General features: G+C 39.4%; 1 protein-coding gene across 50 annotated transcripts in view; it reads left to right on the top strand.

Moving 5' to 3' along the window:
- Positions 1-14,305, top strand: part of LOC117246674 (ankyrin-3-like) — a 235,944-nt gene extending 221,639 nt beyond the window's left edge. For 34 of the 50 annotated variants that reach the window (XM_078163060.1, XM_078163045.1, XM_078163046.1 and 31 more), the window contains 7 exons: positions 3,225-3,927; positions 4,020-4,212; positions 4,492-4,575; positions 7,722-7,805; positions 8,086-8,316; positions 8,958-9,029; positions 12,805-14,305. In XM_078163060.1, coding sequence (XP_078019186.1) covers positions 3,225-3,927; positions 4,020-4,212; positions 4,492-4,575; positions 7,722-7,805; positions 8,086-8,316; positions 8,958-9,005 — 1,343 coding nt within the window. In that variant the 3' untranslated portion in view covers positions 9,006-9,029; positions 12,805-14,305. Of the gene's footprint in view, positions 1-3,224; positions 3,928-4,019; positions 4,213-4,491; positions 4,576-7,721; positions 7,806-8,085; positions 8,344-8,957; positions 9,030-12,804 lie in introns of those variants that run through there. The other 16 variants (XM_078163041.1, XM_078163043.1, XM_078163042.1 and 13 more) reach the window with 8 other exon arrangements.
- The last annotated feature ends 7,140 nt before the right edge of the window (positions 14,306-21,445 follow it).

Consider the following 21,445-nt stretch of genomic DNA (forward strand, 5'->3'; position numbering starts at 1 on the left):
CTGTTTAAAAACACGCTGCTGCTAATCACTAAGAAGCTTATTCGTGCTTATCAGCTGTGAGATAAGCAATCCCATCATTCTGGTGTGCAAGATCTTTGCTTCTGCAGCTTCTAAAACGTTCAGTCTTCATCAATCACACATTCACTTCACTGTCTGTGCATTAATCTGTTTTCTATGCTGTGTCTTTTCATCCACATCTGTGTCTAACTGTTGTCTTTGTTTTGTCTCTTCTGTGATGTGTGATAATTCTAATAGCTCCCAAACTTCTTAGGTCTCCTACGCTCCCCCCGTGTCCTCAAACGCCTCCGCTTGTTACTCCTCTCCCTACTCCTCCTGCCTCATCTACCTCTTCCTCTCCTTCCTTTCATCCCAGTCAAATCACCTCTTTCTCTTTCCCGTCCCCTCCTGCCGTCCCTACTCCCTCCTCTGTCTTTTACTTCCCGTCTCCTCCGTCCACACCTCCTGTTTACGTCCTGCCTGTCGCTCCTGTTCTCCCTCACTTCTTCGCTCTGTCTTACTCCCCACCTCTCCCCTCCTCCCCCCGGAGCCCTTTCAGCTGCTCCTTCTTCTCTCCTCCTCCGTGTATTCCTCGTCACCTTGCTCCCTCTCCTCTCTGTCTCCCCTCATCTCCTCTTGCTTCATCCATTTCTCCTCTTGCTCTTCACCCTCCTCGACCTGTTCAATCCTCTCCCCCTCTTCCCACTCCTCCTCCTGCTTGCACCTCCCTCCCCACCTCTGCTACTTCCTCTCCCACCTTTCCATCTCCTCCTTCCCTTCCACCCACTCCTGTTTATATCCCCCTTTCTCCTCCTTTCCCCTCTCCTCCCCCTTCTCCCTCTTTAAAATGTGCCTCGTCTCCTCCTCCACTTCCTCCCACTCTTCCCTTTTCGTCCATTTCATCCTCTCCCCTTCCTTCTCCTCCACCTCATTGTTCCCCTTCTCCTCCCCTGAATCATCACTCTCCTTCTCCTTCTCCTTCTCCGCCTCCCACCTCCCCTCCACCCTCTCCCCTCCCTCCTGGTGTCCCCTCTTACTTCAGGCGGGATCGTTCTGTTCCTGAAGTTTACATTTAGATGCCTGTTTGTTCTGCTCCTCTCTGCCTTCTGTTGAAATCAACACAACTAACCTACCTGAATTCTACTAAGGCTTTTGCTTACACTCAAACATAAACATTAACGTAATTATCGAGACAATGAGCTGAAGTCAGAGTATGTTTGAAGTGCTTTTTAAAAAAAAAAAAAAGGGCTTGACTGACTTAAGTGCCAGTTTGAATATACAACAGTTCCTGAGGAACTTTGTGACATTAGTGTGACTAAAAGTTCATTTAAATTCATACAAATACAGGATATGTTGAGTATCTTTATCTTTTATATTCTGTCTTTGGTACTTTGGTTTCTCTGTTTCCATCCTGTGATCTGATCATGTGTCTGCTCTGTAGCGCTGGTCCAGAAGTCACACAGGAGTTCCCACATGTTCATTGAAGAAGGGAAATCCTTAAAGGAATACCTCACCCCCCAAACAATCATTTGTATGTCCTTACTCACCCTATGTTACGATGAATCTGTAAGGAAAACTTTGCTTTTCTCACTTGCTTCCACACTAAACGAAGAATAAAAAAAACAGAGAAACTTATTGATGAATTGAACAACAGCAAAACTATATCAAAACATCCATTTACAAACTCTCTCAGAATTCGTGCAATATAATCCAAGTCTCATTTATCCACATACGTCCCAAACACACAGCCCTGTCTGACAGGGAACTGAACGGAAAGTGAAATCTATCTATGCTCTTTTCAAAGCCTGATTCCATTGACTAAAAGAGTACTTTTACTACGCTGAACACAGGAGCTGCTGGTCTACCACTGCCTCAGTTATTTAGTTTGCTTGTGTTTCTGTGTGACTTTGGTGTTTAAAGGTAATTTGGATTCACAAAGTCACACAATAACAAACTGATCGAGGCAGCGGTAGACCAACAGCTCCCGTGTTCAGTGAGGTAAAATTACTGTTTTCGTCAGTGGAGTCTGGCTTTGAGGAGAGCAAAGGTAAGTTTCATTTTTAGTACTGGAAACACAAATGGTCATTTGCGGGGTGAAGTATTCCCTCAAAGCAGCATTAATTCTTTTTTTGGCCACTTGGGCAGTAGAACAAGCTGTAAACACAACAAATCTGATGACATGGCAAACACATTACCAAAGAGCAGCATATTTTTACACATCTAGCAAATATGAGGCAACATAGTGTTCATTTGGAGTGGTGTTTCTGAACACATGGCTCATGTATGTCCAATGTTTACTCTTCTTTTAGCTCTCTTTTTGGTCTCCACCCACTCCTGAGGGAAATATCTCTATTTAGCTTCTAAATGCGTCACTATGTTCACCGGGTGTTTTCTGGCTGTCCACAGAGTGATCACCCCACACTTCAGTAAACGCCAGATCAGCAGAGCTTCACAAGACACTTAAAGCTCTTGGTTTTTTTTTTTTTTTTTTTGGGGGGGGGGGGGGGGGGGGGGGGGGGTCAGCTTAGTTTCCAGTCAACACGAGGGAGCTGTTCTCATTGAAAAAGCACTGACAGACCTGCTGTATGCTCCTACCCAGCACCAAACAGAGGGCAAATAAAGTTAGCTAGTAGTAGGTAAAGAATCAAATATCTAGTTGCTTCTCAGGAGTCGGTGGAGACCAAAACAGAGCTATAAAAAAAGAACTGCCCAGCACCAACTGACAAGCAGACAAAGCTAGCAACCAGCTGATGAACATAGTGGAGCATTTAGCAGCTAAAGAGGCTGATATCTCTATCTGCTAGAGACCAACGATAGAGCTACAAGATGAGTGAATATCGGACTTGGATTCATTGGGTTGACACAAATACGACTCCAAATAAATGCTGAAGTTACTCTGTGTTTGCTTGATGTTTAAATAGGCAACTGTTTGCTAGCAAGTTCACTATACCAGCTTTATAAGTGATAATGTGTCAGAGTTGTGTTTACAGCTTACTCTACTGCCCCCAAGTGGCCAAAAAAGTTAATGCAGCTTTAAACTGTATCTGGGTTACACTTGTGTGACTTTTGAACAAATACTACCCTTAGATGTTACAAGTGTTTCTCATTTCATCACCTCCATCACTCTACCCCCTCTGTCCCTCCCTCTTTTCCTCCCTTGTTTTTTGTCTCCCCTTCCCTCGTCGATCCCCTCACCCTCTAATCCTTTACTCCTGCCATCCACCCAGGATACCACAATATAGATCTGGAGCTGCAAACCCCCTCAGACCTGAACTACGAGCCCCCCACCCCGCTGCGCTCAGACGACTTCTTTAGCGAGGGCGATGCTAGCGCAGAATCCCCTAGCAAGACCACGCTTACTAGACCTAGCGACCTCTCTCTCACTCAGACCACCAGTACCTCCAGCAGCGAGCCCATCACTGTCGCCCCAGGCCCCACATCCAATGCCATGCAGCCCCCCGTCGTCGGGGCCGAAGACACAGCTTTGACTGCCGGAGAAAGAGCAAAGGAAGAAAAGACAGGGCTGGTTTATTATGAGAGGCCGGATAATGACAGAAGGGCAGTATCAGGAAAGGGAACAGACGGGCATGCTGAGGCTGTAGAGAAGGAACTGAAGGCAGGGCAAGGCGTTGTTTTGGAGCATCAGGGAGAGACAGCTGCCTCAGATGCTGGTCATGGAAATGGAAAGCACGAAGAAGAAGAAGAGGAGGAGATGACCCCGGAGAGGCTGCAGAGTCTGCTGGAGGATATAAAGCAGGAGGGAGGCTTGGAGGATGAGGAGATGACAGAGGAGCGGATGAACGCTATCCTCGAACAACTGCAGCAAGCAGAAAAAGACATGTGTTCAGTTCCAGGCTGGAGAAGTGAGACGTCTGGCGCAAGCGTAGACTCGGCAGCCCCTGGCCAAAGCTCCGGCATCAAGGAGGGCAGGTAGGAACTGTTTATATTCTGCTTACATATTCACACACAGGGGTTCTCTGTCAGTCTAGTGGTTTTGTGATCACCATATTTAACTCCCACAGCCCCGACAGTCTGGTTGATTCGTTGGAGCAGCCCCCGTCTCAGAGTGACAAACAGAACGGAGCTCACATCGACACAGCCAGGGAAGAAAAGGAAAGTGAGGCCAAGAGGAAGGGATCTCAGGAGGAAAGCAGCACAGCAGGACCAAGCAGAGGTCAGGAGGAGGGAGGTGACAGGTCCCAGCACAAAGTCCAGGTGAGAGTCGCTCCTCCACACAGGGTGTCAACTGACAACTTTATATTCATTTAGTTGTTTATGTTTTCTTGAATTTATGCACACACACACTGTGGTGTCTGTGGGCCGTTGAGAAGTTGTCAAATGTGTTATATTGGGTTTAAAATGTTTACAGTTGGTCCAATATTTCATTTTAACCTCATGCTGACCATTTAAATGATCCCACAAAGTCATAAATTCAAAACACATGCACACACTGGGGTGATTAATGTTACACTGCTGCTGGGCTGCCTTCGTCAGGGGAGTGTTAGAGCTGACGAGTCCGGCTCCGATGGGGAGACCACTGTTACCACCAGGGTGTACCGCAGACGAGTCATACTCAAGGTTTGTAAGGCCTGGTGTGTGGACAGCTCGAGGCCGAGTGAACTTGCATAAAGCTTTGAGACAGAGCTCAAGTGTGTGAAGAAGAGCCCGTCATGGAGATAGAAAGATTGTGAACAGAAGTTATTTGCTGTGCTGGTGTGCATTTGACAGCCTGTGTGTGTTTTGTAGAGTGAAAGTAGGAGAGTGACGGTTTGTGTGCTGCTTTAGTGTTTGTAAGTAAGACAAAGTGATAGAGTGTATCTTGAAGTTGACTTCCACCCAACAGCTTTTTCTTTTGTATCAAGAACCCCAAATAACAGCCAGTATATTGTCAAAGGGACATGACAAAGGACAAGGATAAAAAAGGGACAAAAGTACAGATGAGCCGAAAGTCAGGCCCAATATTAACAAAGAGGGGGAAGGATGTCTATGTAAAAGGCAGGTTCAGAATAATGGGGTATTTTATCAGAGTACACACTGACAGAAAGCAGCGAGAACAAGAAACAAACACAGAAGGGCGGCGGCGGACTCCGGGGTTTTTTCGGACCTAATTGTATTGCGGAGTTTTGCACGGCAGCGACTGGATCTTTGCTCTCAAACCACAAAAAAATGTGATGGCACAACAGTCTCCTTCAGTACATTATTCTATGATTTCTTTTGATTTTCACATTGGCTAGTCATCCTGTTTAATTTGTCTTCTGATTAAATAGGAACCGTTGAAACAAGTTGTAGGAAGCCTCTGCAAGTAATTGGTTGCTGGCAGACACACTGTGCTGCAATAAAATGGTTAATCAGCAGTGCTGTGCACTGTAGAGCCGATGTGCTGCTGGTTCTGCCGGCCTGAATAGAATATAATGTCTATAGCCTTACTGTTGTGTGTACAGCCTTATAGACTGAGCTGAGTAGTGATGCGCGGGTTGACCCGTAACCTGTGGGACCCGCAAATGGACCTGCGGGTCGGGCAGCAGTGATCGTCTGTTAAATCAGTCTGTAAATGATATTTTGACATTATTGGCTATTACTGTCATGGCATCCGAAGGTACTGATGCGTTGAGCAGGTGACAGTCCGCGGCCGTTTTCAAAACACACTTGTGTCACGCACTCCAAAAGAAACTTGTTGAAACTTTAAACAATAATTTATTGTAAACAACGGGGGAACAAACGTTGACAAAAACGGTTCCATAATTCATATTAAATTCAAAAGATAACAAAAAAACAGCTACAAGGTAGAGGGAATAGTGATAAAGTGGTAAAACTTGGCATTGATCCACAGCCTCAGACGGATGCGCTCAAGCCTGCCGTGCGCACAAACTCCGTTGTTAGGATATACTATATTTTCACATTTTTAACAATGCAATTTAAAAGTTTTGATTTTTATTGATAACCTACATTTACCAACAACAAAAAGACTACATTTAGCACCAAAAAAAAATGTAAAAAATAAAATAAAATAGTAAATAAAAAAACGAATATCGAATACAGCCCTAGAAAATATTGGTGAAATGTCCAAAACATTTTTCCAAAAATACTAGTAAAATATCTGAAGTTTATCAGTAACATTTCTAAAAAACTGCAGGAAAAAATGTAAAATATCAGAATTTTTTCAGCAAAACAATGTAGTAATAATTAGAGGTATTTTAATTATATTATATTGTGCTCTCTTCTTCTGCATTTTTTTAATGGCACCTAAAGGAGAATTAGAGCCACTGACTGTTTTCCTGATTTAACCGACTTATTCTTCTGAAAATGTTCTACAGATTTGGTCAGAAATCGTGCTGCATTTGGATTGACTGTAGTTGGATAGACAGTGTGTGTGACAGACAGTAATTGTGTGTGTGTGTGTGTGTGTGTGTGTGTGTGTGTGTGTGTGTGTGTGTGTGTGTGAGGGACAGCGTGTTTGGATTTGTAGCCCTGCTACAGCATGAAGTGCTAGTCACTGCTCGTTGGTGTGAGCCAATGCACCACAGCCGTGTTGTATGGTGTTTGCCGTTGCTTCCTGGTTGGCTGACTGTTGGTTGTGCTGTGTGTTTGGCTCATATACAGAGTGTCATACTATTTATAATTCTGAGGCTGGATTTCCACAGGAGCAGAAATCTGTAAAAGTATTTTAAACCCTCTTCTGATACTTGACAGTGTGTCTGATCAGATGTCCTCCAGTGAGACACTGAAGCTTGTAACAGTTATTTTAATTTTGTCAGTTATTCTGATGATTATTGTCTTCAATAATTTGGTCTATAAAATGTCAGCAAACAGATTTTATGTCTCATTTTGTCTGACGAACAGTCCAAAGATTTTCAGTTTACAATTAAGATGACTAATGAAACCAGGTAATATCCACAGTTAAGAAGCTGGAAACAGATTTTTTTTTTGTAGAGAATGACTAACCAATTATCAACTGTTGCTGAATAATTTTATGCCGATTAACTAATCATTCCAGCTCTTAAAAAAACAGATGATCTGTCTCTGTGTAAATGGAGCCTCAGTTAGGCTGACAGTGTGATACATGTGGGCGGATTTTATTGTTGAATGAGGAAATTCTTCCTGAGCATGACATACTGTGGGTTTAGAAAACATCTTCTTTGAGTATGTAACCAAAAGTTTGGAGCTTTCTTTGCATTTTGTTATTTTAGTTCTGCAGTGATTGACATGCTTTTACAGTATAATAACATACATGCAAACATGTAAAACAATGAATTACAGCTTTGGCATCATTGTGCGTCTGCTACTGCAGGCGTGTGTTTTGAAGTGTGTATGTTAGAGACATGTTAACGTGGAGACAGCCTGTGTAATGCACCAGCATCAGTTGGGTTTCCTCAGTCTTACCCTGCCGAAGAGCAGGTTTTTATGCATCAAAGACTAACACTGTTAAGAACTTCAGTTTTAGTTTATGTCTTTATTTATCTGAGAATCTGCAATAATTAATTTTTTTATGAAAACTGTAAAGAACTTGAATCATGAGAAATTCTGCAGTTCTCAAATCTTTATTCTTGATTTTAACAGTAGGAAACCCATCAGCTGTTGCGGGCAGGCAGTCTGTCGATATTATCCATACTCTAAATAACCAGATGAATAACAGTTTAATTGATAACCTCTCAAATCTCCTCCCAACCTGTATCTCTATCCCTCCATCCTTCCCATCTCACTCCTTCATCCACCCTTCACCTCAGGGAGAGGAGGCCAAAAACATTCCTGGAGAGTCTGTGACGGAGGAGCAGTTCACAGATGAAGACGGGAATCTGGTCACCAGAAAAGTAACCATCCTCACCCGCCTCCATCACCTGGCACCTCTTTACCCTCAGCTCACACACAAATATACACACCAGTAACCCAGTCACACATCACATGGAGAGAGGAGAGCGTATTGAAATAAACCAGTGTCACTATGACACAGAAACAAAGGCTGTATCGCACGGCATTATATACACAGATACACACACCTCCTCATCTTCCTTTCCATTATTTCTCCTCACAAAATCCTCTCCTGCCTCCCTCCTCCACCTCCTCCTGCTGACATGCTTCTGCCCCCTACAGGTGATCAGAAAGGTGGTGCGCCGTGTGTACAACACGGACGAAAGGAGGGAGAGTGAAGGCGACACTCTAACAGAAGAAGCTGGTGTTGGTGCTGGTGCTGGTGTTGGTGCTGGTGCTGGTGCTGGCGGTAGTGGTGTAGCGACAGCAGGAGCCACAGGGGGGAAGGGCAAGAAGAGGGGGAAGCGCTCCCGACAGGGTCAAAAGGCTGAGAAGTCTGGAGGAAAATCTGAGGTTGGCGTTTAAAACCAGGCACCTGAGCAATTGTGGTTCACTCACACCTGCATGACGCTGTGATTGTTTGCAAACACTAAACAGATCACAGGTCACAGAGTGATGTGACAGAATCAGTCTCAATGAAGAGCTGAAGTAGCATAGTGGTGAAGGATGTAGCTGAAACTTTGTGCACCAGCTGATTAATCTAAGCTGTTTGCGGTCATGCTGCGTGCTGTGTGACAGAGCAGCAGGGTCATTCAGATGGCCTGTTTAAATACCGTTTGCAGTGGTTGTGTTGTGCTGTGTGTTTCCTCTGTACTGCAGTGTATCAGTAGTCGTACAACAATCCTGGCTCGTTGATTGGCTGTGAGATCTACTAATATAACATGTTTGAACTAACATAGAAAAGTAATTGTTTTTTCTCTCTTTTAACATGTATTGAGGCATGTGTGTCATTTCAGATTTTAACATCTCTTTTCTCTCCTTGAACTCATCTCTCTTGCAGCACGCTGCCTGCGATCCGCTCGACAGTAGTTGAGCTCATCTGTGCTTCATTAACACACACAGGGCAAATTTAGCCTGAACACAACGCTTACTTTGTTTTCTCTTTGTTTTCTTCTCTTTTGACGAACCTCATTCCTCATTCTTCCCCTGCCAAGCCTGGAGACAGTGCCAACAAGAAACAAGGGAAGAAGAGTCAGTCATAACAGTAGAGCTCTCAATTAAACCAGGTAAGAGGCTAACAACTTCAATTTGACAATTATCCATTCATGAAGTTAATGATTATAAATCTGTAAAGCCAAAATTATATAAGCTTGATACCACTTCTAAACTTAATAGATTAAAGGTACTGTATGTAACTTTTTACATCTATTTTATTTATTGCCAGTGGGTGAAAAGATTGTTACGTAACTGTTCACTTTGTTTACTATGACATTTTATAAATGTTTTTCCCATGGCATGCCATACTAGTGACTTTTAATTGCACACAATACAATACATTTGCAAGACTGTTTTTGGTGACATAGTACAATTTATGTGACATACTATAGTTTAACATTGTGTGATTTTCTTTTAATGACATACTATATACTGACAATTTCACAAATTTTATTGACATACTATACTACGACATTTTTTCATGCTATACTATGACTTTTTTTACATGCTTTACCAAGACTTTTTAAACTACTATACTTTTTCACATACTATACTGTGACTTTTTTCATATACTATACTGTGACTTTTTTTCAACATACTACTGACCTTTTTTCACATACTATACTATGACCTTTTTTCACATGCTATACTATGACCTTTTTCCACATGCTATACTATGACCTTTTTCCACATGCCATACTATGACCTTTTTTCCACATGCTATCCACCTTATTTTTCACGGAAACATGGAGGCAAAACAGAACGCAGCCAGCTTCCGTTTCTTTGTGCGACACTTCCGCAGTGTTGCCAACTTAGCGACTTTGTCGCTATATTTAGCGACTTTTCAGACCCCTCTAGCGACTCTTTTTCAAAAAAGCGACTAGCGACAAATCTAGCGACTTTTTCTGATGTTATTGAAGACTTCTGGAGACTCTGTTGTGAGAGCACATATCATTCTTAGTCTTCTCAACGGGCAGCGGATGCTGCCGTGAGCTCCTCTCTCGCCCCAAAGCACTCACAGACGGCCCAGTCCTCCCTCCCAGCAGCAGTCAGAGCAGGAGACATTAACCCCTCCACGTCCAGACTGCAAGTGAATCGCACATGCGCGGAACCGCCGCTGGCTGATCTATCGCTCTGATCCCGACCTGGTTTACAGTCAGAGCGGGATGTAAATGTAAAATTTTCTTTGTCTAATATAAATCACTGAAAAAAGGTTCATTTGTAGTTCTAAACATATTCAGGGTGTTTTTTTACTCAGTTTTTGTCTCTCCCACGATGTTATTCCTCTCTCCTACAGCAGCCATTACAATTACATGCATATGGAAAATTATGCAAATTAGGCGATGACGTCATTTAGCGAGTTCTAGCGACTTTTAGAACAGCCAATAGCTACTTTTCTTACTGAGGAGTTGGCAACAGTGCACTTCCGGTCCAGCACTCTTGACCACTGTGTAAATGGGAATCGCCTTGTTGTTTACCTTGCTGAGTTTAGCTATATATATGTATATATCACATTTTTCACGTCACTATATCACCGTTTAGACTAATCTGATGTTTGTAAAGTCTATAAACACAATGACTGAACAAACATTAGTATTTTCTCTGTGTGTAATTAATAACATGGTTATCGTAGATTAGCTGGGCTAACCGTTAGCTGTTAGCCGTTAGCCGTGTCTGTAATAACTCACTAAACTCACAAAATGGCCCGTGAAAAAAATATTTTTTCCAGCGGATGTCTTAGTTACAACATGATTGAGCTAATTGGAGTAGTTTCACGTCGTATCCGACAACGGGAGGCTTTTAACGGATGACGATCCTGATGTTAGCTTTGCTGCTAGTGTTAACGTTAGCTGTCCCTGTCAGCTGCAGCCACTGATGCTTTCTAGACATCGTGATTTCCCAAAACTGAATAAATACCACACACAGCAACACAAAACTGCTTTGCTAGCTCAATCATGTTGTAACGGCTGGATGGTTAATGCGTATATGCTGATTCAGGTGCTATCAGAGCCGATCCGCGCATCACTATGGCTTAATGATCAACTCAGTCAATAAAAACAACCCGTCCTGTGTTAGGAGTGTATGTCGCTGACAGAAAGAAAGAAAGAAAGAAAGAAAGAAAAGGAAAACAAAGATAGAAAAGCAGCGTACACCTCACATATTTATTTCTCACAGTTGAGCACACGTGTGGCTGGCATGCAGAAGCACCGTCTGTGTGTGTGTGTGTGTGTCGAGGGTGCGAGCCGCAGCTTCAGCTGCTCAGGTAGAGAGGCTGTGTAGCCCGGTGTGTTTTTTCGCTGATTCAGTTCTGCAGGTTCTCTGCTGGTACACTGGAGACGGGGATCAAGCAGTTTGTCTCACTCGGGATAGATTGTGCTTTTTTGGTTCATAGTTTATGATTGACGTGCGATTTATTCGCATTTAGAGAGAATAAATTTCTGTTATAACGGAAACGTGGGCACAGTTATCTAACGTTATACAAAACACACAGACTAACTAACTAACTAACTAACTGATTGACTAACATAAACAACTGAAAATTGAAAAAAAAATTAGCTTGCACAGTGCAGCTCCGGTAAGGGAAAGCGGCTGACCGGAAGTCACGCACAAAAAAACGGAAGTTGATCACTATTTACTTCTGTGTTTGAAAATAAGGTGGATACTATGACCTTTTTTCCATATGCTATACTATGACCTTTTTCCATATGCTATACTATGACTTTTTCCACATGCTATACTATGACCTTTTTTCACATACTATACTGTGACATTTTCCACATGCTATACTATGACCTTTTTCCATATGCTATACTATGACTTTTTCCACATGCTATACTATGACCTTTTTTCACATACTATACTGTGACATTTTCCACATGCTATACTATGACCTTTTTTCACATACTATACTGTGACATTTTCCACATGCTATACTGACCTTTTTTCCACATGCTATACTATGATCTTTTTTCACATACTATACTATGACTTTTTCCACATACTATACTATGACCTTTTTTCACATACTATACTGTGACATTTTCCACATGCTATACTGACCTTTTTTCCACATGCTATACTATGATCTTTTTTCACATGCTATACTATAACTTTTTTCACATACTATACTATGACCTTTTTTCACATACTGTACTGTGACATTTTCCACATGCTATACTATGACCTTTTTTCCACATGCTATACTATGACTTTTTCCACATGCTATACTATGACCTTTTTTCCACATGCTATACTATGACCTTTTTTCCACATGCTATACTATGACCTTTTTTCCACATGCTATACTATGACCTTTTGTCACATACTATACTGTGACATTTTCCACATGCTATACTATGACTTTTTCCACATGCTATACTATGACCTTTTTTTCCACATGCTATACTATGACCTTTTTTTCCCACATGCTATACTATGACCTTTTTTCACATACTGTACTGTGACATTTTCCACATGCTATACTATGACCTTTTTTCCATATAATATACTATGACTTTTTTCACATACTATACTATGACCTTTTTTCCACATGCTATACTATGACCTTTTTTCCACATGCTATACTATGACTTTTTTCACATACTATACTATGACCTTTTGTCACATACTATACTGTGACATTTTCCACATGCTATACTGACTTTTTCCACATGCTATACTATGACTTTTTCCACATGCTATACTATGACCTTTTTTTCCCACATGCTATACTGTGACTTTTTTAACATGCTATACTATGACTTTTTTAACATGATATACTATGACCTTTTTATATATTCACACCACCTTTAGATTTTAATATGTTTGTTATCCTTCATCCTCCAGGTCCACTGACGTCCACCTGCGACACCACACACACATTCTGGGAGGAAAAACAAGACTGGAAGCCTCGTCAATCGGCCAAAACGTGTCTGAAGCTTTCACTTGCAACGCATGGTTTTTTCAGCAAGACGATGCAAAACAAGTTACTTTTCTTTGATTTCGCATGAGCATGTCACCAAAACTCACTCACTGTCGGAAGTAACACCGAAAGGACACGCATGGACGTGAGCTGGAGCTTTCTCATCTTCGATGAAGGAAAGGCGCCTGTGACCAAAGATGGCACAAACAAGGAAAACTAAACGCTGACAGATAAAGAAGATGTGTGATTCACTCTCTCTCAGACACTCGCCTTATATGGTCTATTTTTCCTCCTGGACCCACAGTATTGGGGTGTACCATGTGGTTCTTTTTTAAAAAATGAAATATAATAGTAAATGGGTGACTTTTGTTGTATATAAATGACACTGTATAAAATTTAAAAAAAAAAAAAAAAAAAAAATCAGTAGCTTCACAGATTGTTTATGCACTGATTTGAGTTGAAGCTTTGCAGAGTCGGTGCATTTGTATTGAGAGGTCGACACTGTTTGAGCAGCCTTGAGTGTGCGACCTGACATGCTCTTCCCAAATGAATATATCAAAAGAAACAAAAAAAGCTGTATGTAAATGAGAAACGAATGGAAGAAAAAAAGAACTGCTTGATTTTAAACAAAGGACGTTTCTTTAAAGCCAACAGCTACTTCCGCTCTGTCTGTGGAACATTATTTGTCTTCAGAGAAATAATATTTTGCTGCATGTGACGTCACTTTATTTTTAATGCTTTCCTTTTTATTTTCCTCCTAATTCAAAAGCACTGTAATACAATTAGAGAGATGGTACTTCTGTCTTTGTGAGCACTCATAATAACCCAACCATCTGTCATCTATAACTGTTTTTATTTTATTTTGTACGAACCTGAAAACACACACACACTCCAGATAGCAAAGCTTCAGGGAGGTACTGACGGTGTCCCCGAATGTAACCCGCAGACCGGCACATTGTGTTTTCTCCTAACTGCTAGCAGCCCTGTGTGTGTGAAACATTAAATACAAATGTCTATCTGTAAGCCCATCATGCATACTAGAAGTGTAAGTTAAAGCTTTCAGGTCTGCTGTGATTTTAAAAAGGGGACTTTTATTTTGACGGTTTGATGACTTTTATTTAACAGGTTGTATTTACATGAGGACAGAGAAGCTCATTTTTAGCCCCATTATCCAAATACAATTCTTTTTATTAACAGCTAAATCACAGTATTGATCACACAACGTTAAAAATCTGATCTTCTGTTCGTGTGTAATTTTATTTTTTCTGTCTTTTTTTTTTTTTTTCTTTTTTCGTACAAAACCACCCTGAGCATCCATTGTTGATGATAAATCTGGTACCAACATGTATGACGAACCAACATAGCCTACACTGGATGATCCAAGTAATTATTTAAGCAGAAAAATAAATTGTGTTAAAACTGAAAGTCTCTGAGTTTTTGTCTTTGTAATTCTTTTTTGTACTTGTGATTTGCAGTTTTATAGTTTGATCCAGATAGATCTCATGTTTTCCAGATCTTGATGAATTGCTATACTGTGACATTTTGTTAAACATTTTTTCACGTTCATACTGTATCGTTTTTATGCTATTTTGAGTGCCATACTATACTATGACGTTTTCATGCCAATTCAAGCGCGATACTATGCTATGACGTTTTTAGGACATTTCGAGCGCCGTACTATGACGTTTTTAGGACATTTCGAGCGCCATACTATATGATGACATTTTTAGGACATTTCGAGTGCCATACTATACGATGATGTTTTTATGACATTTCGAGTGCCATACTATACTATGACGTTTTTATGGACATTTCGAGTGCCATACTATACTATGACGTTTTTATGCCAATTCAAGTGCCATCCTATACTATGACGTTTTTATGCCAATTCAAGTGCCATACTATACTATGACGTTTTTATGCCAATTCAAGTGCCATCCTATACTATGACGTTTTCATGCCAACTTGAGCGCCATACTATGCTATGACGTTTTTAGGACATTTCGAGCGCCATACTATGACATTTTTAGGACATTTCGAGCGCCATACTATACTATGACGTTTTTAGGACATTTCGAGCGCCATACTATGACGTTTTTAGGACATTTCGAGCGCCATACTATACGATGACATTTTTAGGACATTTCGAGTGCCATACTATACGATGATGTTTTTATGACATTTCGAGTGCCATACTATACTATGACGTTTTCATGCCAACTTGAGCGCCATACTATGCTATGACGTTTTTAGGACATTTCGAGCGCCATACTATGACGTTTTTAGGACATTTCGAGCGCCATACTATACGATGACATTTTTAGGACATTTCGAGTGCCATACTATACGATGACGTTTTTATGGACATTTTGAGTGCCATCCTATACTATTACGTTTTTATGACATTTTGAGTGCCATACTATACTATGACGTTTTCATGCCAACTTGAGCGCCATACTATGCTATGACGTTTTTAGGACATTTCGAGCGCCATACTATGACATTTTTAGGACATTTCGAGTGCCATACTATACGATGACATTTTTAGGACATTTCGAGTGCCATACTATACTATGACGTTTTTATGCCAATTCAAGTACTATGATGTTTTTATGACATTTCGAGTGCCATACTATACTATTGCGTTTTTATGACATTTCGAGCGCCATACTATACTATGACGTTTTTATGCCAATTCAAGTACTATGATGTTTTTATGACATTTCGAGTGCCATACTATACTATTGCGTTTTTATGACATTTCGAGCGCCATACTATACTATGACGTTTTTATGCCAATTCAAGTGCCATCCTATACTATGACGTTTTTATGACATTTCGAGCACCATACTATACGATGACGTTTTTATGGACATTTTGAGTGCCATACTATACTATGACGTTTTTATGACATTTTGAGTGCCATACTATACTATGACGTTTTTATGGACATTTTGAGTGCCATACTATACTATGACGTTTTTATGACATTTTGAGTGCCATACTATACTATGACGTTTTTATGCCAATTCAAGTACTATGACGTTTTTATGCCAATTCAAGTGCCATCCTATACTATGACGTTTTTATGCCAATTCAAGTGCCATCCTATACTATGACGTTTTCATGCCAACTTGAGCACCATACTATGCTATGACGTTTTTAGGACATTTCGAGCGCCATACTATGACATTTTTAGGACATTTCGAGTGCCATACTATACGATGACATTTTTAGGACATTTCGAGTGCCATACTATACTATGACGTTTTTATGCCAATTCAAGTACTATGATGTTTTTATGACATTTCGAGTGCCATACTATACTATTGCGTTTTTATGACATTTCGAGCGCCATACTATACTATGACGTTTTTATGCCAATTCAAGTACTATGATGTTTTTATGACATTTCGAGTGCCATACTATACTATTGCGTTTTTATGACATTTCGAGCGCCATACTATACTATGACGTTTTTATGCCAATTCAAGTGCCATCCTATACTATGACGTTTTTATGACATTTCGAGTGCCATACTATACTATGACGTTTTTATGACATTTCGAGCGCCATTCTATACTATGACGTTTTTATTCCAATTCAAGTACTATGATGTTTTTAGGACATTTCGAGTGCTATAACATACTATGACGTTTTTATGACATTTTGAGTGCCATACTATACTATGACGTTTTTATGACATTTTGAGTGCCATACTATACTATGACGTTTTTATGCCAATTCGAGCGCCATACTATACTATGGCGTTTTTAGGACATTTCAAGCGCCATACTATACTATGACGTTTTTAGGACATTTCGAGTGCTATAACATACTATGACGTTTTTAGGACATTTTGAGTGCCATACTATACTATGACGTTTTTATGACATTTTGAGTGCCATACTATACTATGACGTTTTTATGCCAATTCGAGTGCCATACTATACCATCACGTTTTTATGACATTTCAAGTGCCATACTATACTATGACGTTTTTAGGACATTTCAAGTGCCATACTATACTATGACGTTTTTATGCCAATTCGAGCGCCATACTATACTATGGCGTTTTTAGGACATTTCAAGCACCATACTATACTATGACATTTTTATGACATTTTGAGTGCCATACTATACTATGACATTTTTATGACATTTTGAGTGCCATACTATACTATGACATTTTTATGACATTTTGAGTGCCATACTATACTATGATGTTTTTATGACATTTCGAGCGCCATACTATACTATGACGTTTTTAGGACATTTCGAGCGCCATACTATACTATGACGTTTTTATGCCAATTCGAGCGCCATACTATACTATGACGTTTTTAGGACATTTCAAGCGCCATACTATACTATGACGTTTTTATGACATTTTTAGTGCCATACTACACGATGACGTTTTTATGACATTTCGAGTGCCATCCTATACTATGACGTTTTTATGCCAATTCAAGTGCCATCCTATACTATGACGTTTTTATGACATTTCGAGCGTCATACTATGGTATGACGTTTTTATGACATTTCGAGTGTCATACTATACTATGACATTTTTATGACATTTCGAGCACCATACTATACTATGATGTTTTTAGGACATTTCAAGCGCCATACTATACTATGAAGTTTTTATGCCAATTCGAGCACCATACTATACTATGACGTTTTTATGCCAATTCGAGCGCCATACTATACTATGACGTTTTTAGGACATTTCGAGTGCCATACTATACTATGACGTTTTTAGGACATTTCGAGTGCCATACTATACTATGACGTTTTTATGACATTTTGAGTGCCATACTATACTATGATGTTTTTATGACATTTCGAGCGCCATACTATACTATGACGTTTTTAGGACATTTCGAGCGCCATACTATACTATGACGTTTTTATGCCAATTCAAGTACTATGATGTTTTTAGGACATTTCGAGTGCTATAACATACTATGACGTTTTTAGGACATTTCGAGCGCCATACTATACTATGAAGTTTTTATGACATTTTGAGTGCCATACTATACTATGACATTTTTATACCAATTCGAGTGCCATACTATACCATCACGTTTTTATGACATTTCAAGTGCCATACTATACTATGACGTTTTTAGGACATTTCGAGCACCATACTATACTATGACATTTTTATGGACATTTTGAGTGCCATACTATACTATGACGTTTTTATGGACATTTCGAGTGCCATACTATACTATGACGTTTTTAGGACATTTTGAGTGCCATACTACACTATGACGTTTTTAGGACATTTCGAGTGCCATACTATACTATGACGTTTTTATGACATTTTGAGTGCCATACTACACTATGACGTTTTTATGCCAATTCAAGTACTATGATGTTTTTAGGACATTTCGAGTGCTATAACATACTATGACGTTTTTATGACATTTCGAGCGCCATACTATACGATGACATTTTTAGGACATTTCGAGTGCCATACTATACGATGATGTTTTTATGACATTTCGAGTGCCATACTATACTATGACATTTTTAGGACATTTCGAGCGCCATACTATACGATGACATTTTTAGGACATTTCGAGTGCCATACTATACGATGATGTTTTTATGACATTTCGAGTGCCATACTATACTATGATGTTTTTATGGACATTTTGAGTGCCATACTATACTATGACGTTTTTATGACATTTTGAGTGCCATACTATACGATGACATTTTTAGGACATTTCGAGTGCCATACTATACGATGATGTTTTTATGACATTTCGAGTGCCATACTATACTATGACATTTTTAGGACATTTCGAGCGCCATACTATACGATGACATTTTTAGGACATTTCGAGTGCCATACTATACGATGATGTTTTTATGACATTTCGAGTGCCATACTATACTATGATGTTTTTATGGACATTTTGAGTGCCATACTATACTATGACGTTTTTATGGACATTTTGAGTGCCATACTATACTATGACATTTTTATGACATTTTGAGTGCCATACTATACTATGAAGTTTTTATGCCAATTCAAGTGCCATCCTATACTATGACGTTTTTATGACATTTCGAGCGTCATACTATGGTATGACGTTTTTATGACATTTCGAGTGTCATACTATACTATGACATTTTTATGACATTTCGAGCACCATACTATACTATGATGTTTTTAGGACATTTCAAGCGCCATACTATACTATGAAGTTTTTATGCCAATTCGAGCACCATACTATACTATGACGTTTTTATGCCAATTCGAGCGCCATACTATACTATGACGTTTTTAGGACATTTCGAGTGCCATACTATACTATGACGTTTTTAGGACATTTCGAGTGCCATACTATACTATGACGTTTTTAGGACATTTTGAGTGCCATACTATACTATGATGTTTTTATGACATTTCGAGCGCCATACTATACTATGACGTTTTTAGGACATTTCGAGCGCCATACTATACTATGACGTTTTTATGCCAATTGAAGTACTATGATGTTTTTAGGACATTTCGAGTGCTATAACATACTATGACGTTTTTAGGACATTTCGAGCGCCATACTATACTATGAAGTTTTTATGACATTTTGAGTGCCATACTATACTATGACATTTTTATACCAATTCGAGTGCCATACTATACCATCACGTTTTTATGACATTTCAAGTGCCATACTATACTATGACGTTTTTATGGACATTTCGAGTGCCATACTATACTATGACGTTTTTAGGACATTTTGAGTGCCATACTACACTATGACGTTTTTAGGACATTTCGAGTGCCATACTATACTATGACGTTTTTATGACATTTCGAGTGCCATACTATACTATGACGTTTTTATGACATTTTGAGTGCCATACTACACTATGACGTTTTTATGCCAATTCAAGTACTATGATGTTTTTAGGACATTTCGAGTGCTATAACATACTATGACGTTTTTATGACATTTCGAGCGCCATACTATACGATGACATTTTTAGGACATTTCGAGTGCCATACTATACGATGATGTTTTTATGACATTTCGAGTGCCATACTATACTATGACATTTTTAGGACATTTCGAGCGCCATACTATACGATGACATTTTTAGGACATTTCGAGTGCCATACTATACGATGATGTTTTTATGACATTTCGAGTGCCATACTATACTATGATGTTTTTATGGACATTTTGAGTGCCATACTATACTATGACGTTTTTATGACATTTTGAGTGCCATACTATACGATGACATTTTTAGGACATTTCGAGTGCCATACTATACGATGATGTTTTTATGACATTTCGAGTGCCATACTATACTATGACATTTTTAGGACATTTCGAGCGCCATACTATACGATGACATTTTTAGGACATTTCGAGTGCCATACTATACGATGATGTTTTTATGACATTTCGAGTGCCATACTATACTATGATGTTTTTATGGACATTTTGAGTGCCATACTATACTATGACGTTTTTATGGACATTTTGAGTGCCATACTATACTATGACATTTTTATGACATTTTGAGTGCCATACTATACTATGAAGTTTTTATGCCAATTCAAGTACTATGATGTTTTTAGGACATTTCGAGTGCTATAACATACTATGACGTTTTTATGACATTTTGAGTGCCAAACTATACTATGACGTTTTTATGCCAATTCAAGTACTATGATGTTTTTAGGACATTTCGAGTGCTATAACATACTATGAAGTTTTTATGACATTTCGAGCGCCATCCTATACTATGACGTTTTTATGACATTTCGAGCGCCATACTATACTATGACGTTTTTAGGACATTTCGAGCACCATACTATACGATGACATTTTTAGGACATTTCGAGTGCCATACTATACGATGATGTTTTTATGACATTTCGAGTGCCATACTATACTATGATGTTTTTATGGACATTTTGAGCGCCATACTATACTATGACGTTTTTATGGACATTTTGAGTGCCATACTATACTATGACGTTTTTATGCCAATTCAAGTACTATGATGTTTTTAGGACATTTCGAGTGCTATAACATACTATGACGTTTTTATGACATTTCGAGCGCCATACTATACTATGACGTTTTTATGACATTTCGAGCGCCATACTATACTATGACGTTTTTATGCCAATTCAAGTGCCATCCTATACTATGACGTTTTTATTCCAATTCAAGTACTATGACGTTTTTAGGACATTTCGAGTGCTATAACACACTATGACGTTTTTATGACATTTCGAGTGCCATACTATACTATGACGTTTTTATGACATTTCGAGCGCCATACTATACTATGACGTTTTTATGCCAATTCAAGTGCCATCCTATACTATGACGTTTTTATGCCAATTCAAGTACTATGATGTTTTTAGGACATTTCGAGTGCTATAACATACTATGACGTTTTTAGGACATTTCGAGCGCCATACTATACTATGACGTTTTTATGACATTTTGAGTGCCATACTATACTATGACGTTTTTATGCCAATTCGAGCGCCATACTATACCATCACGTTTTTATGAC

This window comes from Epinephelus lanceolatus, chromosome 21 (assembly GCF_041903045.1).
Source record: "Epinephelus lanceolatus isolate andai-2023 chromosome 21, ASM4190304v1, whole genome shotgun sequence".
Classification (NCBI taxonomy): Eukaryota; Metazoa; Chordata; class Actinopteri; order Perciformes; family Serranidae; genus Epinephelus; species Epinephelus lanceolatus.